The sequence below is a fragment of the Dipteris shenzhenensis genome, chromosome 33, assembly GCF_047967505.1.
Source record: "Dipteris shenzhenensis isolate YYH24624 ecotype China chromosome 33, Dip_SZ_1.0, whole genome shotgun sequence".
Taxonomy (NCBI): domain Eukaryota; kingdom Viridiplantae; phylum Streptophyta; class Polypodiopsida; order Gleicheniales; family Dipteridaceae; genus Dipteris; species Dipteris shenzhenensis.
In genome coordinates this window covers 99912-118553 of record NC_141628.1, presented here as the reverse complement: position 1 = coordinate 118553, position 18642 = coordinate 99912, and the positions used below count along the sequence as shown (strand labels likewise).

At 48.8% G+C, this 18642-nt stretch overlaps 1 protein-coding gene across 4 annotated transcripts in view; it reads left to right on the top strand.

Moving 5' to 3' along the window:
• LOC147879503 (uncharacterized) overlaps positions 1 to 18642 on the top strand; it is a 222604-nt gene that overhangs the window by 193032 nt on the left and 10930 nt on the right. For all 4 annotated transcript variants that reach the window (XM_087371951.1, XM_087371950.1, XM_087371949.1 and 1 more), the window contains one exon: positions 5292 to 5525. In XM_087371951.1, coding sequence (XP_087228077.1) covers positions 5292 to 5525 — 234 coding nt within the window. The remainder of the gene's footprint in view (positions 1 to 5291; positions 5526 to 18642) is intronic.

The window sequence follows — 18642 nt, the reverse complement described above, 5'->3', positions numbered from 1 at the left end:
ACACAAGCCTTCTCTCCTTGCTTTTTCTCTTTGTTCTGGATTTAAGGGAGACTAAGACCAAGCCCGGGCTGCCATTGGTAACTTTCCTCTTCACTTCAATGGTGGTAATTGGTTTAGGAGTTTCAGCTGGTTTCGCTTGCTTGGCTTGACCACTCGGCTGAGAACCACTCTTTTTACTAATCCATTTCTTCTTAAACCTAGATTTCTTCGGATACCCATACTGGGTTCCGACCTGTGCAAACCCACTTGGCTTGCTGCCCTTGGCATCCTCATAGTTTAGGGCTATGGCTATTGCATCATCTAATGTGTTCGCGTACTTAGCCCGAGTTTCCATTTTTATCCGATCATTCAATCCAAATATGAAATCTTTCACTTGGATTGATTGAGGCAGGGGTTCTTACGCTCTCTCGAAACTTATCAGTGTATTCTGCCACTGACAAATTTCTCTGACAAAGGTTCCTATATTGATCCCAAGCTCAGGATGCTTAGTCAGGAGGTAAGAAGTGTTTCCTGAATTCTCTTTTAAACCCCTCCCAGGTAGTAGATGCTATACCATCTTTTTGTTGCTTAATCCACCACCGATCTGCTGCCTCACTAAACATGTGGGTGGCCTCGAGGATCTTTTTGATATCATTTCTGATTTCACAAATGGCGAATGCCTCGTCCCATTTGTGTAACTAGGTCTGAATGACATCAGAACTACGGTCGTTCATCCGACCAGAATACTTTTTCGGCCTGTAATTGGCAAAATTTGATACTTTAGCTTTCCTAGGCTCGACCGTATGGACACTAGACTCCGGTTCCATTGGAGCCTTTCCCTTCTCATCTCGAGAAGGTCTGGCAGACATACTGTGTATCACTCTTCTAAGTTCAGACTGCCCTGCATTGGCCTGTAACTGTTGCACTAATAATTGTTGCAAGGCATCCTCAAGCAATCCAATCCTGCGAGATAAGGTGTGAGCTCCTGGGCGCGACACCTGCTGGGTCGGCCGGACTCCTGACTCACCAGGGTCCCTTCTGGAAGCCCCTTCTTCTGCTTCCATTCAGTTCAATGGGTGTTTTGTTTTGTTTATTTTTAACACCGCTAGAACACTGTATTTACAACCTGACACAATTCAGTGTACTGGTACTCTAACACAATTCCCTATATTTCCTACTGCAGATCACGGGAGTAGCACCGATATTGTTCCACCCAGCCTTTCTTGCTGAAATGTGAGAGCTAACAGAGAATTCAAATTCAAAACATACGTGAACAGTACATTCTCTTCTCTCACTAACTCCAACAAGCCCCAATTCCCTAGATGGATCTAGATGCCACATGCCATCATCATAGGGCCTTACTAATGCAACATTTCACCCCTCTCTTGGGATGCTTTAGTTTACTTTGCCCTTAGGCACATTTCTTGCATTAGACCCTTAGCCTTAGATCCACCTAGTCTGGTGCTATCGACCCTCACCTAGGACCTTGACATTAATTCCCTCCTGATCATTTACATGAAGCGCAAATAAATATATTACAAATATAGATCCTTTAAGGGAAATGTCGACTGATTCTTCCAAGGTCATGCTACCTCGGCTAGAGCGTAACATCGCTACCCCTCCGCTACCGCTCCGCCACCCTCGCTCAGTCCCCCTGCTACCCCTCCGCCACCCTCGCTGCTCCCTCGCGACCCCTTTGCTACCCCTCCGCCATGCCCCCGCTACCCCTTTGCCACCCTTATTGCTCCCTTGCCACCCTCTACTACCCCCCTACCACCCTTGCTGCTACCTCGCCACCCCTTCGTTACTCCTCCGCCACCCCTCTGCTACCTCTCCCCCTCTTCCTTTGCCCCAACCAACTCCCCCCTCGCTCAGCCCCCTCTCGCTCAGCCCCCTGCTCGCTCAGCCTCCGCTCAGCTCTCCTGCTGCCCCCCTCACTCAGCCCCCGCTCAACTCAGCCATGGTTTCTCGCTCAGCCCCCCCTCCCCTCGCTTAGCTCTCCCGCCCCCCCCCTTTTTTTTTTGTGCCCCCCCGCTTGCAGCTTCGACCTCCTGCAATCCCGTCTTTGCCCGTTGTTTCCTCCCCCATAATAAAGGGAACAGGGGGATGAGGACAGGAGACTAGGCGGGAGACTTTCGGTCCAAATTTACATACGCGTGGAGATGGGGAAGGGGAACGGTGACAAGGGGAAAACACAAAAGCAACTCAGTCTGGAGGACTTCAACAAACACAGCAGCCGGAGCGGTTTGACAGTGGACAGCACCGTGGCCCAGAAGAAAGGGGCCTACCCAAAGCCCATGCCGCTCACCACATCCTCGACCTCTATGGCTACCACCACTATTTCACCACCATCATTCGCCTCATCATCTACGCCACCTCTCTCCTCCCCCTCTCCTGCATGATCATCACAGGTCTCCTCTCCAGTAGCCTCACCATTGGCCCCACCGGCCACAGCTCCACAGTACTTTCCCCTCGTATCACCTCTACCTCTCAATCAGCCACCCTTCATCACCTCGTCCGGCCTCACTACTCCTACATAACACTCCCCCGCCCCAGATCATACTGTCCCCACCCTCAGTACAACCTCAGCAGCCCACCTTCATTCCAACCCCTCTCGAGATGCAGTTTCCACCTGGACCAGGACATCTTAGCCCCCCACCAGATGCTTGGGACTCCCTATCGGCTGAGATACATAGCATCCAGGCCCGTCAGGCAGAGCTGACACATTACACTCAGGAGCAGGCCCGATACACCCAGGGGCAGAGGCCCGCATTATACACGAGTAGGGCACCCTTATCCAGGGGCTCAGACACGACATCACATAGCTTCGAGAGGAGCTCGGGACCCTCAAAGCAGCGCCTGGAGGGACCCCAGTCACAGAGACCCAGTCACACAGATGGAGGCACAGATAGCGACGATACAGTCGGCTATAGCAGAGACGACTAGATGGGTAGACGTGGCGAAACGGGAGCCCGCAAAGGCAATCGTTTCAGCCACCATACAAGAGCAGCAGCAGAGGGCTTCTAAGGCCCTCTACATCCGGATACGAGGGATCACGCGAGACAGCACTAGCACCACTACGACGCCCATGGAGGAGGCGATCACCTTTGTGACCACCACCATGGGGGTCCCCGACCATGGCATAGAGGGAGCATGGCGTGTTGGGAGAGACCCCAACCGAGAGCAGCCGCTAGTCATTGGCTTCAGAGATTCACATGCTCGACTAGTGACACTCCGACGCCAAGCCGCTCTCGCCCCACCACTTGCACGTTGTTCACCATGTAGCCATGCTATAACGTGAGCCTCTGAGCATGTTGAGTCTCAAGCCATGAGAGTGCTTGGATCAACCTCTGAACACGCTCAGACTTTAGCCTTTGAGTTACATAGGGTGCACTGTTTGATGACTGTCATTGTCATGTTCTGTTCTTGGTTCCATTCCAGTAGTCTCTCACCTTGCCTTCATGAGGCCAAAGTGTTGGAATATGAAGCCAAAGTGAGTCTAAAATGAGTGTTCTAGGAGTGGTTTTATAGTCTTGTGAGTCCTAGACATGCCACGTGTCATATTGGGAGATATCCCATAGACATTGTGACTTTCTAGAGTCTAGTGGCTCACTATATAGTGTTGTACTTGTCTATTGTCTATCATATCAGTCAACATCAAGCTCTTTGGTATCATGTGAGTGCTTGTCCATTGCTTTCATTTTCTTTGCATTTCATTTCCATTATGCTTGTTATATTTCCCTTCCATTCCTAGTGTTAGCTTGCTTCTCTCCCTACCACTATGATCTTTCAGTTCTTGCTGTCCTAGGGCTTTGTCAACACTCATACAGAGCCAAATTTATATGTTCTACAACAAAAATCAGAATTGATTGTGCTTGTGCTTTATGATGATGACATCATACTCATTGGTAGTAATTTGCAGCAAATTGCAGCAGTGCAGTTTGTCTTGTGTCATACTTTGACATGATAGATTTGGGCCTCTTACACTATTGTCTTGGCATTGAATTTTGGCAAACCCAAAGGGGGATTTCTATGTCACAGTCAAAATATTTTAAGTGGTTGTTGCAGAAATTTAAGACGAGAACTGTAAGCCTGTGGCCACTCCATTGGAAAAGGGAATCAAGCTGAGTAAGCATGATACAGTCGAAAAGTCCAGCGAAGAGGGTTCTCAGATATGTACAGGGTACACTTTCCTATGGGCTGCATTATGCTCCAGAAGGTGACATTTCTTTGAGTGGCTTCACCGACTCAGATTGGTCAGGGGACATCCATGATCGCAAGTCCACTTCTAGCTATTGCTTCTCATTAGGCTGAGCATGCATCTCATGGCTTAGTAAGAAGCAAGACTGCGTGTCTCTCTCCTCCAGTGAAGCAGAATACAAAGCTGCAAATTCAGCCACTATGGAATGTATGTGGTTAAGGAAGCTTTTGCATGAATTGCATCATGCTTAGGATGGTGACACAACTCCGATCTTCTGTGACAGCCAGAGTTGCATTGCTATCGGAAACAATCCTATATATCATGCTCACATGAAACACATAGAAAATCACTATCGTTATGTGTGGGATTGTATCACGGATGGCTTCATTGACCTCACATATTGTTCCACTGAGGACATTGTGGCAGATATCTTCACTTAAATCCTATCAGTGCCTCTCTTCACATGACATCGACATAGCTTGGGGATACGAGACATTCAACCAATGTCAAGGGGGGTTGTAAAATGACATTGTTTTCTTTTGTACTCCCATAGGTTGATATATCCACATGTGGATGAATTTGTGCAACCATGATACTTTAGGTACTTCTGAGATCATTCCAGAGTACTTCAGCCTTATCATTGAGGGGGTTTTGTAGAGATATATACAATGATATGGTGATGTAGGATAGACTAGGACGTAGTCTATTGTGGTGTTTTAGTGTGTTCTAGTACTTGGACTATATATACAAGTACTTGTACTTTATTTGGTTCAAATGTGTTCGCTTCTTATTCTCTTGTGTTCACAATCCATCTCCATTCTTGTTCCTATGCAGATGGAGTAGTAGGCCATGGAAGGGGGGGGGGAGGGTGGAGCTCGCAAGTGCAAGCAGCGAGGTGGATGGAGGTCAGGAGCAGGCAACACAAGGGGGGAGGGGGAGCTAGCAAGGAGAGCGCATGTTTCCAACATATTGAAACTTCAAAAATCCATAATTTTGTCTTATGTTTGAAAGTTTAAGTAAATGCGATAATGTCTTCTTTGATAATTCCGTTGTGTGAAATAATGAAAATCTTATGCTACTTGACACCAATTTCTTCTTCTTATTTCTTTAGATTACAGCAACCTCTCCAAAATGTGGATGTCCATATCCTAAGTGTTGTCCTACTTGGAGTATTTGTGGGGATGCAAATGATTGTAAACGTTACAGTGAGGCTCCACTGCCAAATGCTAATATATGTGCAATGCAAGAGCAAAATCCTACCATATCAAAAAATAAGCTTCAAATGGAAGGGAGCATGGCCAAATACCATGAACGATCAAATGCCATAGACAATGTTACACACAAGGTAATATATTTCTTGTGTCTTATGTGACCTCTTATTAACTTGCTTTTCACCTCAAGTTTGTCTTTATTGGCTGTAATATTTGCATTCTTTTATACCTAATTGAAATTTTCTACATTCTACAACTCATTTTCTCTTGATAGGATCTTATATGACTACTTTGTAGTGATTCAAGCTCATCTTGTACATGTAAGGAAATGTATATAATGGTAGACCCCAATAGAAATGCCAAACAAGTGTTGTTGGCCATGTCTTGGTTTATTTGCTCTTGTTGGTGTGTCTAAGGTGGGGTCTAGTCTCTTTCGGAGGTATTACTAAAAGACAAAGGCCATTAGTGTGAGGTGCAAGAAATGTGTGGAACTTGCAAACTGATGGGGAGTACAATGTTGGTGATGGTGCAACAAAGGAACGGAACAAAAAGAAGAGATGGATTGAAAGATCTTTACATATCCTTGTAACGACCAGACCAAGAATGCATGCGCTAGAGCAAAATAGAATGGGAATTTGACTTGCCACAATGTTACCATGCCAACCAAAGTACACAGTACACCTTTGGGCTGGTATAGAGATCACTCACCAAGTATCCCCAATACAACGAGCGAGCTCATAGCTCAAGCCTCTATCATCTCACTCTCTCCTTCCTCTCCCTATAGTACATATGATCCCCTTCTCCTCTTTCTTATCCTCTTTCAAAAACCTACAAACTTTTCCTAAACCCTTGAACCCTAGAGGTGAGAACCTACAGCAAACCTCATAAACAATACGTCTTTTTCACTAGGCTCATACAAGAGTTGCTTTCCACACTTTAGCCTACACCTCTCATCAGAATAGGACTGAAATGCCAAGTACTCTCTCTCTCTTTCATGAATACTTCAAAATTCGGTTTGTTTTTTCTTATGTTTTACAGGAGACAAGCATGTAGGGATAGAGAAAGTGATGCAAGAAATGGCCCTCCATGGGGAAGAGCGCCCCAGGCTGGTGTTATGTTGACTTATACTCAAGTAGACAGCACATGCAATGTGTGCACGAAGTGAATGTGAACAAGAAGATACACGATGAGACATGAAGAGGATCACAACTCTTTGTACCACCCCATTTACTCAATTTGGATACACTTATCCCAATTGAATGACTAAAGTTCCCTCCTTAAGGTCTTGGACCTTATAAAAGTGCACTCTAGTTTATCTACCCCTTCTTTGGTACCTAATGCATGTTTCTTTTTATTTCATTCATAAAATAAGTCTTACATATCCAAATTTGGTGATGTTTAAAGCAAGGCCTTCATTTCAATGAGCCCTATCTACTTAGATGATCCATCGCCATAACAATCTTGGTGTTGATCATAGATATAAACATATATGGCACCATCAAATTGGTGCATAATGTGATAATGTTCTTTTTTTTTTTTTCAATAAAATTACTTCATTAATTATGAATGAAAACCGCGAGAGCAAGCTCAAATGTGGGAGTACATCATGCAATGCATGAGGGGGGAAAAAAACAGCTCAAAAGGAGCTAATAAAAACCAAGCCGGATGCTAAAAATGCCACCTCAACCTTGAGGGAGACTCAGAGAAGAAAGGAGATCCTCTCCAAACTTTGAAAAAAGTAACTCTCTTGGCAGTGGCTGCTCTGGAGGATCCCTGCATGCTCGCCCATATGGCCATCAGAGTGTGTCATGTGTCGGTCCAAATACTGGCCATAGCCTGGAAAGGGTGAACCTGGGTACCCTCCATCGCCTTTCTACACGTGGCTCTCCAAATATGCCAAGTTGCAATGCTAGCCAAAATCTCCCAAGACGTGTATACTGAGGCATGAGCAGCTCTGAAAGGAGGGAAGGGAACATCCTGAAGGGAACAAGACTCCACTGAGTGTCGCCGTATAATGAGACCTGGATCTGGATCATGTCCCTCGAAAAACACATGAGGGCCAGTAAGAGATAACCAAGCTACTGAACCCCAGATCATATAGAAAGGTGCTGTATGAAAGATATTGAGAATCCTAGCAACACCTTTCCAGATTGTCCTCGCATGTCTGCAGTCCAAAAGGCCATGCTATACTGACTCAATTGGAATGTGACAATGAGGACAAGTAGGGTCAGCCTCGAACCTGGATCTCCACGGGTTCATTGCAATCCCTCCATGAATAGAAAGCCAAAAGAAAAGAGTGATATTTCTATTCCTGAGGGATTTTTAGAGCCTATGCCAAAGTTTTTCCGCACAACTGTGGAAATCTAAAAACTATTCCAATGAGGCGCTTTGGAGGGCCTCCAACCTCTACTACTAAGCTGAAATCTCCGGGCATGACTGTATAGTAAAAGAAGGGGAAGCTCTTCTCTCAGTGTGCCTCATCAATCCATTCCCACTCCCCTGGGTCCCACTGCAAGAACCTAATAGGGGAACCACTATATAACTAGAGTCTGCAAGAGCCCAGTGCAAGGAGAAGAGGATCGGGGTCAAGATACCATTGTGAGTCCTTGCCCCACTCACCAAAAAACGGGAGAGTATCTGCTGCTCTATCTACTACTCCAGCGGGTCCCAGCCTCACAGCAATGAGCTCTGATGAGGACCGGGATCATCCTACAGCTCATTCTCCCACTTCCTCAAGCAACTCCAGTTCGGACCATGGCGGCTCCGATTATTCACCCTCTCTTGCCCCACGACAAGTGGCACCTCGGGATGCACCCACTGATGATGAGCATCCCTCCCAACTCCGGGTGGTATTCAAGACCATTCTCGATCCATCTCTTGTTAGCATGTTGGCTTCTCCGCTGGTTTTGGTATTGGGTTACTTTGGTTGGTTCCATTTTCAGCTCAAGAAATTTGTACGTAGTCCGCCTTCTCTAGGTGTTTTTCTTGGATTTCAGCACACTTTCGTAATAAAGGAGGTCTTTTTGTAGGCCAATGGCTTTTGTAAAGCAGTTTGATCAGCAAATTGTTGTAACCAGTGGTTCAATAAAGTTTAAGGTGGGCTTTCTTTCAACTCCACTCTTGTGAAACACAATGGATCTGGATTGGTGATACATTTGGAAGTTAGGTGACTCTGATATATTTTTGATAGGACTTTTTGCTTCAGCTATGACGATTCCTGTATTTAGCGAAGGCATTCTTCCTACACATCTTTCAACATCACCTATTCACCGGGACAGTGAATGATAGTGGTAAGGGTGTTGTTATACTGAGATCGTGCAGAACCAGCTATGTCCAATCACTTAGTGAGGGGATGACATGGTCACAAGGATGACACAAGTCAGGGGATGACCTTGGGATGACATGGTCACAAGGATGACACAAGTCATGGTGATGACATGGTCACAAGGATGACACAAGTCATGGCGATGACATGGTCGCAGAATGACAAGTCATGGAGAGGACATGGTCACCAGGATGGCATAGTCACATGGGGACATAGTCATCAGGAGGACATATCACCCAAGCACATGGTCATGTGTCAAGGGTCTTCATGTCGTGCAGTCAGGCCGTGCAGTCAGGCTCTGCCAACCTTTGCAGACTCATTGGTGGCAAAGATGTTCATCTAGCGGGGCCTTGTCAGATACAGGGTGCCTGTAGGCGGTGTACATGGAGTAGTTATAATGCACCGACTCAGCACAAGCTGGCGTTGTAGGAGACACGAAGAGACTTAGCGGCGGCGGGATGGCTAAGGATGAGGGGACAGCCAATAGGAGAGAGGGAGGGGATTTCCCATCCAGAAGGCGAGGGTGAAGAGGGAAAATGAGGGGGATGGGGATTCATTCAGCATTGTATGGGGATTGAGAGTGAGAAGGAGAGAGGCTAGAGCTACGAGCTCACTTGTTGCATTGTTATGGTGTATTGCTATTGTTGCATTGTTGTTGATCTCTGATCTCTGTTCGGAGAGACTAGTGTATGAGTACCCCTTCATTCTATCATACGCACTTACTCGTGTTTTGCTCTTGTCTACCTCTTTCTTCATTATCTGCTATTAGCGTTGTTCCTTCTTATCTCCTTTCTGGGTTTGTTCTTCCTATTCTAGGTCTCAGCACTCTGTAGCACCTTCAACTAGTGTTGTGTCATCGGTTCACGCATCACGCAATGTAGTGCAACTGAGGTAGAGTTGTGTCATACGTCTACGCATCACCCACTTCACACTTCTCCAATCAGTGGCCTTAGGCGTAACACCTCCCGAATTGTGCGGACCTCCCCCTCAGACAGGGATTTTTTTATTTGTCGATAGGGGTGATGACATGGCTATGAATAGGGGCGGCACGAATTGGAATATTATGGCTAGGAGGCCAGAGGGGGTTAGGATAGAGGGCTGTAAGAACAAAAAAATACAAAGACATAGGCGGAGGTGGCAAGAAATGAGCAAAAGGCGGGGGGGGGGGGGTGAGGGGAAGTAGAGTAGAGCGCGTTGTGAGGGGGTAGTATGGCAAGGGGATGGTGGGGTTAGGGTATCGGGGCGGCAACAATGCCACTGGAGGGATTAGGGTGATAGGGGAGGGACTCAGAGAGGAAGGATTAGGATGGCGGGGAAGGGTCGCGCGGGGTGGGACTGGGGGTTTAGGGTTTAGCCTAAGAAGGCGTCGAATGGGGCTAGGGAGGAAGGGATGTGGGGGGGCGGCGGGTAGAGTAGAGGCTTCGAACATAGGGAAGGAAGTTTTAGTGGGGGAGAGGAGATTTTTGTTGGGACGGGGAAAAAGGAGGGGAAGAAGGGGGGGAGAATGATGGGATCGGGCGTGGGAATAGACAGAAGCGGGTGGCAAAAGAGAAAGGGGGAGGATGTGGGAAAGGGAGGAAAAGAGGAAAGGGTATGGGAGGGAGAGAACAGAAGCGAGGGAAGAGAAAGGGAGCAAAAAGGGTGAGGAAAAGGAAAAGAGGAGAGGAGGGAACGAAAAAAGGGGAAGAGGAATAGAAAGGGGGGGACGGGGAGAGAGAGATGATGGAAGGAAAAAGGAAGAGGGAATGGAAAAGAGGGAGGGGGGGGAGGAGGATGGAAGGGATAAGGAAGAGGGAATGCAAGGAGAGGGATGGGAGGATGGAAGAGGGGAGTGGAAGAGGGGGGATGAGAGGACAAATGGGGGAAAATGAGAAAGAAAGAAAGAAAGAAAGAAAGTTTATTAAAGTCTTCGAAAGACCAATGGGTCTATGAGACTGAAAAACGTGATACAATGAGCTGTGGTAGTGGAGCTACTAAATGAGCATCCATACCAATGCAGAATGCAAAAAAATGCAAAATGGCAGTACTAAGTCCTAAGTACAACATAGTCATATCCTGACTATATATATATCCATCTCAGCATCATCATCGGCATCACCATAACCATCATCATCATCAACAACAGGACATCAGGATGTATGAGGCTGTGGAAGTGGAGGCATGAGGTTAGCAATAGAACGTTGTCGCCCGCTAAAGGGTGCAGTCCTGGTATGTCTCCTGGTCGTACCTCTGTGTCTAACCAAGGCCACTGTGACCCCAATCGGTCGGGCTTCGACTCTAAACAAGGAGGGGATGCCCCCAAGTGTGATCTGTGAGTCAACCCTTTGTCTGAGCTGTCGGGTCACAGGCTCCAGGTCGCGATCGTGTCGGGGTCTTGCCTCGAGGGAGTCTATGTGATCTAGCTGAGAGAACTCCGTGATAGTGCTCTGAGAGGTATCAGTCGAGGGAGAAAGAAAGAAATTTTATTAGAGTCTTCGGAAGACCGATGGGTCTATGAGACTGAAAGAAAACCTGATACAAATCACAGTAAGGGTGGAGCTACTGAAACGAGCATCATCACCCGTGCTGAATCCTAAGTCTGATTATACATAATCAAATACATCTGGATGTAACAATGAAAAGAAAAGGACTGCTCGAGCGGAGCGGAGCGGAATCCTCCGTATGTCATGTCCCCCTGGCTGGTGCATAGCTGGTGATGGGACGTTGGTGCCCGTCAAGGGGTGCGATGCGTCTTGGTCTCCTAGACGAGGCTCGATGCAAGACCAGAGCCACCGTGACTCTTGTGGGACGTATATCGGGTCTAAAAAATGACGGGAGGTCCCCCAGAGTGATCTGTGTGTCCCCTCGATGTCTCGTGTGTCCTGTTGCAATCGTCGGGTCGGGGTCTCTGTCATGTCGGCGGCTAGAGACTGGATGATCAATGTCACTCAATGGGAAGAACTCTGTGATCCTGCTCTGAGAGGTGTCTGATGATGTGGCCAAGCCCCGTCGCCTGAGTGAGTACTCTCTATGTCAGATACCCTCGTGAATGAAGGCTGCGAGGCACCTCTAATCTGGGTAGGCGAGGAATCTCGAAAGAGCCCGGAGCCGTCTCCGAAGAGGCAGTGGTAGCGACCTCGGATCTCGTAGTACACTGGGCACTTGAAAATAAAATGCTCCTCCGACTCAACCTCCTGATAGGCGCATAGTATGCATAAGCGATGCTCCCTAGGAATCCCCTCTACTCTGCCGCTCTCTATGCAGAGGCGGTGTGATGATACCCGAAACTGTCCGATGGAGATCCATAGTGAGTGAGGCATATGAAGCTCAGTGTACCCCGGTGGTGTGATGAATCCCTCCTCCGAAATGCGAAGACAGTAATCTTTGTAGAAACTCAGCTTCACTGGAAGCTCCCTCGGCTCCAACCAGGTCCTAAAGGTGTGTAGCTGCAGGAGGTCCTCTCGAATGACCTGGTTGGTATGTGGCCCAATCCGGATGGTGGGTGGGAGTACCGGAGGGGCATCTAAACTGTACTGAAAAGGAGGTATCCTATCGATGTGGAACCCTAGTCTCACAAACCATCTGTGAGTCCGTGCATACTAGCCTAGCTCGTCTCCCTCTGCTGCCAACCTCATGGAGGAGTCGAGAGCCAACCACGGCAACCTCTATCTCCCTGATGTGCAGTCCCCATACGATCTAACCCGGTGTAGATATGTGATGGTTTGAAAGGCTGCATCGAGCTGGAGTGGAGAAGCACCAAACTTGGCCTGAATGATGTGATGTGGTACAGACGGTTTCCCCTGGATCATCCGTGAGAGCATGAGGATCTGCAAGCGCTCCACCCGTGTCCACTCTATCTCTGACATGTCAGGCCCCCAACAAGGGCTGCCATACATACCGGCTGGTCGGCGGACCAAGGAGTCAAAGAGAAGAGCCTTGGTCTGAGGGTCATGGAAGTGGGAGTGAAAGCACTGTCTCTCTAGCCGAGCCAGTGAGGCGTATCCCCTGCTCAGTCTGGCCTGCATTGCTGGTCTCATCGTGAAGATCGGGCCGGAGAAGATGACCCCCAAGTAAGTGTATGAGGATACGTTCTCAACTGGTGACCCACCCAAAGTAAAAGTAAACTGTTTCCGTTGCATCTTGCTCGAGAGGTGTTAAATATCATGACCTTGGTCTTGCCAAGGTTGACGTCCAAATCATGGGATAAACAAAAAGCCTGCAGTGCATCCAGGTGTCGCTGGAGCCCCTCGGGTGTGCTCCTGTCTCTGTGCTTGGAGTATCCTATCGCGGTGTCTAAGCATCTCATGAAAGAAACCAGCCAAGCGTCGCTGGTCTGGGTAGGAGAGGACATGGGCCAACATCCCATAACTATCTCTGAAGAGGTAGTAGAAATGCCCTCGGATCTCATAGTAAACAGGACACCTGAAGATAAAGTGCTCCTCTGTCTTAACCTTATGCATGTCACACAGTGTGCATATGCGCCTCTCCCTAGGTAACCGCTCTGCTTGGCCGCTCTTGATACGAAGTCTGTGTGAAGAGGCCCGGAACTGCCCAAGGGAGATCCTCACCGAGTGGGGTAGGTGAATCTGCGTGTATCCTGGTGGATCAATGAAACCCTCCATTGTGATATGTAGGAAGTGATCTCTGTAGAAGCTCATCTTCACTGGAAGATCACTCGGGCCCAACCAAGTCCGGAATGTGTGTAGGTGTAGAAGATCCTCATGGATAACCTGGTTGATCTCGTGTGATAGGAGAGGAGAGAAAGGAGCATCCATGCTGTACTAGAAAGGAGGTAGTCTGTCCATGTGGAGCCCTAGTCCTGCAAACAATCTCTTTGTGCATGCATACCAACACCTCTGATCTCCCCCTGCTGCAAGTGCCATAGAAGAGGACAGTGCTAGCCATGGTATCTTGCTGCGCCTGGATGTGTAATCCCCATACTCCCTGATTCGGTACAGATATGTAATGACCTGAAATGCAGCATCTACTTGTAATGGGGGTGACCCAAACTCCGCCCAAATGATCTGGTGAGGGACAGATGGCTTACAACGGATCATCCGTGATAACATAAGAACCTGTAGCCGCTCCACCCTGGCCCACTCTGTATCCGACAAATCTGCCCCCCAGCATGGGCTGCCATACATCCCTGCAAGGCGGACCAAGGAGTCAAAAAGCAACCCTTTGGTCAGGGATCCTAAAAATGAGAGCGGAAGCACCATCTCTCTAGTCTAGCCAAAGAAGCATATCCTCTGCTCAAGCGCGCGTGCATCGCGATCTCATGGTGAAGGTGGGTCCGGAAAAGACGACCCCCGGATAAGTATATGATGAAACTACCTCAACAGGGGACTCATCAAATGTGAAATGCTTATCGCGCATGACGACTCGAGATGTATTGAAGATCATAACCTTGGTTTTACCCAAGTTGACCTTCAAATGATGAGACTAACAAAAGGACTGTAGTGCGTCAAGGTGTCTCTGGAGCCCCTCTGCTGAGGAAGACGAGAGCCACATCATTTGCATAAAGTAATATCCGGATCAGCGTGCCCGCCAGAGAGCAGCCTACCCCACCCTGTGCCTACATCACTGTCTCAAGCTTGTCGATGTAGAGGCCAAACAAGGTAGGTGATAATGGGCATCCTTGTTTGACCCTGATAGTGCTCATGATCTCGTCTGTTCCATCTAGATCCTGTCCGGACTCTGCCTGAAACTCGCTCATAAAGTGCCATGACAGCCCAAATGATCTCTTGCTCATAACTCAGATCTTGTAGGCGTCGTATGAGACAGGCTCTCAGAATGGTGTCGAATGCCTTGCGGAAGTCCATAAAGCAACAGTTGAGCCTCTGCTTCAGTGCCCTCGCCTCCTCGATGATACATCTGAGCGTGAGAATGTGGTCCATGGTCCCACGATCCCGCTTGAAACCGGCCTGTCCCATTGCTCTGAGTCCTCGACACTCCGCAAATCTGCTGACCTCAGAAGCAAGTACTGATGCATAAATCTTGGACATGACATGTCCAATCATGATGGTCCTGTACTTCTTCGGGTTCCTGGGATCCCTTGCCTTGTGGATGGGTGAGATAGTGTTGATGGTCCAGGTGCGTGGAAACCCCAAGCAAACAGCTTCATTAAATAGCTTGGCTAAGATCGGAGCTAGGAGGTTAATCCCATATGCAATGAACTCAGTGCATAGTCCCTCATGATCCTTCGCTCGGCCATTATGAAGTTTCATTACGGCATCCTTTTATCCCCCCTAGTGAAGAGGGTGCAGGATGTGGGGCGTGGCATATGTAATAGGTTAGGGGCTGGCTGATTAGGGATATCATAGAGCGTGCGTGCATAATCAGACCACACCTGAGTGTCAGTGAGTGATGGGGGGGACTGTCCCTCTAGAAATCTCCGCAAGAAGTTTTTAAAGTTGTTACTGAACAGAATGTTCAGTAGCTCCTCCTCGTTCCGAAGCCCGAAGTCAAGTTTCTTCCTGCGTACGAGAAGGCGGTACTCGCATAGCATCTTTGGTTTGCTCGGAAGACTGTTTTTTGTTTCGAATCTGAGCTGACAGCATAAAGCTTTACACTCATCATCGTAGTAGCTATTACAGGGTACGGTCCCAGGAGGTGGTGGGCAGGTGGAGCGAGTAGTGTGGGAAAAGGTGTGAAGAGCGGCCTTGTAGTGAGCGAGTGACTAGGGCAGCACGGTCTTCTAGTAAGGGTATAAAGTCAATGTATGCGAGAAGTATGTACAGACGGCCAGAGTAAGTAGGTGAGTGATCGCGATCAAAGCGTATCTCATGGTAAGTGGAGTAAGAGCTCAACGGGGTAGAAAGTACTGTGCGGCGGGGAGTAGAAATGCTAAAGAAACGATAGGTATGGTTGGCCCCTAGAGGGAGACGGTAAAGTCAGTGATGCGTGATGTGAAGGCAAGGGATCCCGTGATGTAGTCCACAACACTGAAGCCTCCCCCATGTGGAAAGCAAGTGAAGCCACCTGATGCGGGCCATCTGTCAAGACCATTATAAATAATGAGATCATGCATCTTGCCGAGAACTAATAGGGCCTGCCCATAGGATGTGAGTGGTCCTTGTCTGTTAGCCGAAACTCGTAGCATGCCTGCCTCCTCAAAATCAATGTCTGGCAGTAGAGTGGAATCATCCCTGAAGTCGAGGAATGGTGCCTGACGAGCGCCTGTTCTCGCGTTGAAGTCCCCAACTAAGAGGACTTCCCTGCGGCTAGAGAAGTCAACGATGGACTGATGATCCAGAGCAGCAAATGGGGATGTCTCATCCTCCCCTCAAATATCTCTTGCAAAGGGGAGGTCTCGGGGGGGGGGGGGGGAGTAGCAAACTGCGATAAACAAATATCGGCTATCCATGTGTCCGATCCGAATCCAGAGATGCAAGGGAGGGAAAGAGGAAACAGAAGGGAGGGGGAAGAGAGATGGAAAGAGGGGATGGAAGCCGGGGGGGCGGGGGGAGGGAAACTGAGGTCGGTTGAATGGGTGAAACGAGAGATGGAATTGAGGGAAATGAGAGAGACGACAAAAAAGTGACGGGGATGGGGTAGAAGACCGAAATGGAGAGGAGGAAGCAAGAAGGGAGGCGACATAAAATTAGGGAGAAGATGGAAAATGGGGGAGAAGATGAAAATGGAAAAAAGAAAAATGGAAGTGGAAAGTTTCCAGCTGCTGCTGCTCCCCGCGTACCCCTTGCTGCCCTCTCTCAGCCCCTCCCTGCCTCCCTTCCCAAATCCCCACCCTTCTCTCCTCCCTCCCCTCAGCCCCCTCCTTGCCTAGCCTCTCGCGCCTCCCTAAGCCCCCTTCCTGCCTCCCTACCCCCGCTTCCCTCAACCACTACCCTCGCCTACCCCCACCTCTACCCCCGTCTCCTTCAGCCCCTACTCCTGCCTACCCCCGCCCCTACCCCCGCCTCTACCCCCTCCTCCCTCAGTCCCCCCCTTCGCTTCCCTACCCCAGCCCCTTTCCCCTCCTCCTTCTGCCCCTCCTTTCGCCTCCCTACCCCCGCCCCTAGCCTCACCCCTCCTTGCCTCCTTCAGCCCCTGTCCCCACCCCTCTCATCCCCTCTCCCCGCCTCCCTCAGCCCCTCTCCCTCCCTCTCTTCCCCTGCCCCTCTCTAGCCCTTCTCCTCCTCTTTCCTACTCCTCCCTCTCTACTCTCCCCCTATCCTAGCCTCTCCCCCGTTCCACCTCTCTCCTCCCCTTTTGCTCTCATAGCAGCTTTTTTAGTCGGACGGAGTTCAACAGTGTTCGAATCGGCCTTCCCACCTCAATTGACAATGGCTCAGCCTTCAGCCAATCCTCGCCTGCTTCCACTGGCCGCGAAAACCATCATAGTCTCAAAAGACGAGTTGCAGTAGTAGCTCAGAAAAGATACAGAGCAGGAGGGCTTGACATCACTCTTTGCTCCCATCCATGGGTCCCACCCTTCCAGGTTAGAGGCCATGGACTAGATGCTTGCCGCTTTACCTAGAGACCTTGCAGGGCACCTCATAGATGTTCGTCTGCTTGGTCGAGGTTTCGGTTGTTTTTGATTCCCTGGATGCAGCTAGTACAGTGCTTCAGACCAGTTCTATAGCATTGAGCTCTACGAGGATTTCTTGATGCCCTTCTCGTTGGATTCTGACCCTGTGGAGGAGGATAGCCTGACAGTTTCACTCTTTCTTAGATTCCCCGACCTTCCTCAAGTGTATTATCGACTCTTATCTTTCATTGGAGCCGCTTTCAAGATGGTCACCGCCAACATCCCCCCCTCCCTGGGATGCCTTCTTCGACAGCAGAGGTAGTCAGGTCGGGGTACCACGTGTTAGGGTCGTTGTCTCTGAACCTAACATTACGGATGACCACATCATGCTCCAGCATCTAGATGGCTCATTCTTCAGACAGAGAGTCGAGATAGCTCTGGGAGACAAGATCAGTGTAGGATTTGTAGAACCCCTGGGAACTTTGCCAGAGATTGCCCAAGGAAGAGAAAAAAGAAAAGGCCTAAAAGGTCCGCCGATGTAGCGCCTCATAGCACCACCTCGGTTGGACCTACTTCACGATCTACCGCACATCCAACCACTTCTCGTGCTGCTAGACCTTCCCACCTCTCCCCCAAGACCGTCAGCTACAGCCTCTCGTCTTGAACCTTCTTCAATAGCATGAGCTGGACCATTAGCACGTCCTATTCCAATTGTCCCGTGTTGGGTGCCAGTTAGAGTTGCTGAGCCAATTCCACCTCTAGAGGCTATTGATGGCGCCATGGACCTTCCCTTACATGCAAGAGATATTCCTATCCAAGTTCCTTGTGCTGATGAGGTTGCTCTTGTCCCTTCAGATGTTCATGTGAAGGAGCTTCCATCTATGGAGCAAGCCGTTGCCGAAACTGAAGGTACATGGTGGAGAGGCAGAGGGAGAGAGAGAGGGTAGGCTAGGAAGAGAGATAATAATACTTAAAGAGAGACATAATGAAATGGCAATGAAATAGCAAGGGCAATTAACAAAATGAAAGTATTCACATGTAGACCAAAGAGCTTGTAGGCTTGATACTTGATTGATGTGACACTAGACAAGTACAACTCTTATATAAGAGTACACACACGCATATGAACACCTATGCATATGGGATAGCTCCCAATGTGACACATGACATCCATAGGACACACTAGACTAGAACTCACACTAGAACACTCTAGGACACACCAAACTGACTCAACTTGGATTCATATTCTAACACCCCCCCATGAAGGCAAGGTGAGAGACTATTGGAATGGAACCAAGAACATGACAATGACGGTCATCGAACTGTGCAATGATAGTCTAGAACTAGGCATGGCTCCCATGCTATCTGAGAGGCAAGTGAGCATGGCTCAGAGGCTAGTGAGCATGGCTCATATAGACTCAGAGGCTCAACTAACATGGCTCAGAGGCTCATCATGCATGGATGTGTGGCCAACTCA